We start from the raw sequence: 5,283 nt of genomic DNA on the forward strand, positions 1-5,283 counted from the left end.
ATAACTGAACAATAGCCATCAGGCAAAGTTTCAGATTTGAGTTTAAATCCAAATTCATGTCCAGCAGGGCATTTCCTTTTGTACAGCCCGTTTACTTGATTGTTTTTACAGTTACCTACCAAGTAAAATATATTTTGTTTCAAGGGACCTACCTAATAAAGTAATAGGCTTTAAGATCAATGTAAGAGGTTAATTAAAGTCAATGTACATTTCTGATTATTTCAACTGATTCATCCAAAACAATCAGTATTGTGACAATTTCACACAGTGCTCTAATTTACACAAGTACACAAATGGTGCATCTTGTGATCTGCTCAAACGTATTATTGGAAGGCAATTCATGTTTTTTATTTTTCTTGAAAATGTATATAATATGAAAGCAATAAATATTAACAGTAAATAAACTTTACTTTTTAGATTTTTTTTAACTATTTTCTCATTAAAAAACGTATACAATCTAATATACATTATGAAAAGTTGTACAGCGTTTTATTTATGTTTTAAAATAAGGACTCACTTTTATTTTTAATATGTAGATATAAATATATATATATTTTGTCAAAATATATGATCATATTGTCAAGGAAACAAAAAAAGAATTAGACAAACATACATCTCCACATAATAGTTATAAATAAGAGTCCAAGTGAACATTTTTGGGAGTAAGGTGGGCAGACATCAATTATTTAAGCGTCCATATTGCTTGTTTCGACTCGCCCAGTTCAAGTCCTAGTTACTCTGCTGGTTAGCGGCAGCCACAGCCCTCCACCACCATTTCCTGGTAGTTTTTTAGGACCACCTTGTCGTGTTCATCTAGGTAGAGCATGGAGATGGCACTGAGCTCCGTGGGCACGCAGCAGGCCTTGGGGATGTTGGTGTTTACAGAGTTCACCAGTGTCTGAACAATGGCATGATTGGTTGAGTTCAGGTGGTCTGCCAGGGGGAAAGGGCACTCCCCATGGCAGTAATATGCCTGGTATCCAGGGGGTGCCACTATCCAGTCATTCCACCCTACGTCGCTGAAGTCCACATATAGCGCGTGGCGTCTGCAGTTGCGGTTGCGCTTTCGACCTTTTTGCTTAGGGCTGCGCTTGGCCCGGCGGGTCAGTGGATGACCTTTACCGTCATGGCCGAAGGTGACCAGGAGGGGGCGTAGCTGCTCCCAATCCTCACCAGGCTCTTGATGTAGTGAGCGGCTAATGCGCACATGTTGGCCTTGGTGGCGTGGTGTCTGGTTGAGGTGCAGCACCTCAATGGCCAACCCGTGATTGGGCAAGCGCTCGCGCGTCCAGCGGAGCACGGCCGGACTGACGTCAAAGCTCTCCCAGCGCGAGGTGTTGTGGCGCACGAGCCGGGTGTCCAGGAGCCGCGTAATCAGGTGGCCAGCTCGTGGGGCCTTCAACACCTCGTACACATTTATCCGATGAAGAAGCCCATGGTCGTCTGAAATGGCGCCATTAATGGCATCATCAATTTGATGACGGTAGAGTCGCAGCTCAGCTGAGGAGAGCAGCTCGTCCTCTGGGATGCTGCTAAGGTTGAACATGAAGCGAAGAGGTTTGGTCTCTCCATCCCTCAGCTCGCCCTCGTGCACCCTCTCCATGTGTTCTGAAGACAGACAAGAAGACACAAAGACGGTTGATAAATTTAAAGACAACATTGCAAAGTACCATGTTTTGTGCAATTTATATTTATGAGGGACATCCTTTTACTGTGAAATTATTACATCTCATCCTCAAATGCTTCCTCCTTTTGTATCCCTCTAAAATGATCAGAAACTGCTTTATGTTGGTACCAGTTTCCCATCTGTCATTCTTGACATTTCCAACCACATCGTCTGACATCGCCTGCAGGAGTACTTTCAGCTGTGCTAAACGCATACCACTGCACTCTAACATGCCTTAATTGACACTAAAGAATGTACATGCTTGCTTTTCAAGGCCTCCGGGGTGCTCGAGAGCACAAATATACATGCAGCACGATTTCTTTATCTATCTATAACACTGGTTCTGAATGTTGGGTCCAGGGACCCCCAGGAGTCCTTGATTGATGGTTAGGAATCAAATGGACCCTTATGGGTCTGTTACTCTGGAAGTGTACAAATTATGTGTACACTCAAATTTAAAATAACACTGGGGAGCCCAGAGATGTTTTCTTTTTTATTTAGATCTAATAAGGTTATGTGGCCTAATATGCATATAAAACTGCGGTTTCATGAAATAACAAAGGTTGAGGAGCATTGGTCTAATTAGGATCATCCAACACTTCCCTCGGTGCCTTAATTTCTTTCTGAAATTATTTGAAAAATATAACTTTCTTGTTTGTAGTTTTTCTATATATATATATATATTATGTAGAAAACAGGATAAGGATATTCGTGACCCAAAAAATGGGTCCCGGCCCAATGTTTGGGCAACACTGCATTACGGGAGGGTGGTGATTAACGTACCACGGCTACAGTATAAACACAGTGGAGGCTCCCTGTTCCACGCTCAGTCTGCAGATTTCTGGCAAGATCACCATTGTTGGGGAAAGGAATGTTGTGTCTACTATTTTCCTGCTCAAGCCACCCCTGTTATTTCACACCCAAGCCTTAATCTTACCCAGGTGGTTCTCATTATTAAAACCTGCTGTGTTTTTGATTGGCTCTGCAGTTTGTTCACTTAAGACATTTATCATTTTCATCATGAATAATCGTTACGGATTCAGACGACAAGGTAGAAGACCCCTCATCTATCACAACCCCCTGCAATGGATATCAATCAAGACTTGAAGTCAAAGTCTCGAAATATGAAATCTGCAGCTACGCACAGAGATTCTCTGGGACCCCAATCTATGCATCCTCAGTGTTAATTTAACTCCAACAAGAATGTACAAATGGAACCAACATTTGGTTCCATTTGTACACTCTCTGAGTTACAAGCTGGTCTATATCAATCAATTAGCTAGTGGGGACCTAATGGAACCCCCTCAAGGATCACTGGGGTTCCCTGGACCCCACGCTGAGAACCAGTTATGTATGATGTGTGAAGTGAACCCAACTGTACTGTATTTGCAGTTGCTAATTGTAGTTTAAATCTTGATGAAACACAAAGGAGATGGTGAAATTCATACTCAACATAATATAAAGGAAATGGCAAAAATTCATATTTAGAATTCTACATCTACTATCTACAGTTCTACACATTAGCAAAAAACCTTTACCAATCATACGTGTGTAAGTAGGCGTGGACAAACAAGGTTTACTGTCCTGCTGGTCAGTGGAAGGTTTGGAAAGCATTTATTTGGAATGCTTGGAAAGAATTTCATATATTTTCTTCATCTTAGATTTTAGTAAAGTTCCATTCTGCCTTTCTCCTCTTCACCTAATTACCCATATAGCTGTATTTGCAACAGCCTTCTGTCCAAACCACTCTTTGTGGAGGAGACCTGTGCTCAACTGAAGTAAGCTATCATACAATAGTGCTTACATGAAAGCGAGAAACAAGTTCACACTCCCACTCAAAAAGAGCTCAAAGCGTGTTATTAACATAGTTTAGCAAAAGGAAAAAGGAGGGAAAATGCCTGCAGAGAGCAGTAGAAACACACATGCTTGCGCACACACAGACAGGCACGCACGCACACACACACACACACACACACACACACACACACACACACACACACACATATACACATACACAGTCAAATCCAGTTAATTTAACTCTGGTCATTTGTACAAATACATTAAAACTGAGGATTTTACTATGTTGGTCGTTTCTTCCAGAGTGGCTTTGGTGTGTGTGTGTGTGTGTGTGTGTGTGTGTGTGTGTGTGTGTGTGTGTGTGTGTGTGTGTGTGTGTGTGTGTGTGTGTGTGTGTGTGCGTGTGTGTGTGTGTTTGTTAGCACTGGTAGTGTGTTAGATAAGCCCCATTAAGGCTGACTCATCCCTCCTACACCCCCCTCCCCCCAAGGGCGGACATGTTTTCCTCCAGCCATCTCCACAGTCGCCACAACTTTACTCTACTACGCTGATTGCTTTCTCAGTTTCTTCTTGCTCTGGTAAACGAGCCCCCAAAAAAATCTCCTCTATATACATAATGTTTTTGGTCTCCTTTGCAATGGTTGCTTGTGGGCTGTTTGTCTTGCTTATCAACCCACACACTGTTCTCATGTGAGCACGTTAGTCAGCCGGGAGAAAACCCAGGGCCAAATCGAAACCTCTGTCTTTCTGGAGCAAACTAAGCAAATCCAAGCCACAATAAACAGAAACCCTTCTAGTCCCCCCCCCCCCCCCCCCCCCCCGACACACACACACACACACACACGCGCACACACATACACACACACTCCCCTGCCTCTCGATGTTCTTGTCCCTCTATCACCCTTAGCTTTAAGCGAGACTGTTTTTCCATCTCTCCAGGGAGCTGCAGCAGTCTCCTCTCAGCGCCCACATTGCTGGCAACAGGGGCTTTATTTAGAAGGCTGCAGAGTAGCATTAAAGATAATTGCACGTTGAGGAAGGTCCCTCTAAAAGGGCCCTCCATATAAACTGGAGACATGAGAGAGGGAGCACACTCCAGCAGCTCCGGGCCGAGACAGGACTTTTTTTAAGCCATGCAGTGCTGCTGGGTGGGGTGAGCAGTGTAACTCAGTAATATGAAGGTATGCTTTTCCTTGAGCTGCTAACCAAACATGCAGAGAGTTTTGTCAAATGAGGCTCTTGGGAGAGAGGAGTAGCTTGTCTAGCACAATTTCTTCAACCCTCTTTAGACAGCATTTTGTGACCACATCCTTAGATTCTATAGTTTATGTTGAGCTGGGTGGAGAATGTCATACCATCAGGTTCAATGAGATGTAGGAAGAGTTGCTTCTTCTTCTTCTTTCTTTATTTTTTACTCTTACGTAAAACTGCTTATACTTTATGTATACCTCTTTTTTTTATACCTGTAAACCAAATCTCTTTGCTGAAAATAGGTGATCTACAAGCTCACAATGCATTGCGTTGCGAGGCATTGAGACTCTTGTGAGCTGGAAGATCTGTTAATTTCGCCGGATTTCTGCTTGTTTTTTGCCGAATATTCACCTATTATGCCCAGAATAGGAACACTATGGTTCATGTGGTTAAGGGTCCACACCCACACTAATAAAATGTGCTACCACCAGAATCAGTGGAATGCCAAGAGACAATGACCTCCATTGTGGTTTAGTGTTTCTGTGCAGACCTACTGTATCTAATCATGACTCTTTCGGCTGCAGAAAAAAGATTCTCTGCTTGCCCCCCCCCCATTATGGACTAATCTT

At 43.0% G+C, this 5,283-nt stretch overlaps 1 protein-coding gene across 1 annotated transcript in view; it reads right to left on the minus strand.

Annotated features, from left to right (window-relative positions):
* Positions 1-332: 332 nt before the first annotated feature.
* bmp4 (bone morphogenetic protein 4) overlaps positions 333-5,283 on the minus strand; it is a 12,145-nt gene continuing 7,194 nt past the window's right edge. Inside the window, exon 4 of the mRNA XM_079527268.1 lies at positions 333-1,608. Within this exon, the coding sequence (XP_079383394.1) occupies positions 746-1,608 (863 nt within the window). The 3' untranslated portion in view covers positions 333-745. The remainder of the gene's footprint in view (positions 1,609-5,283) is intronic.

The sequence above is a fragment of the Electrona antarctica genome (assembly GCF_951216825.1).
Source record: "Electrona antarctica genome assembly, chromosome: 18".
Taxonomy (NCBI): domain Eukaryota; kingdom Metazoa; phylum Chordata; class Actinopteri; order Myctophiformes; family Myctophidae; genus Electrona; species Electrona antarctica.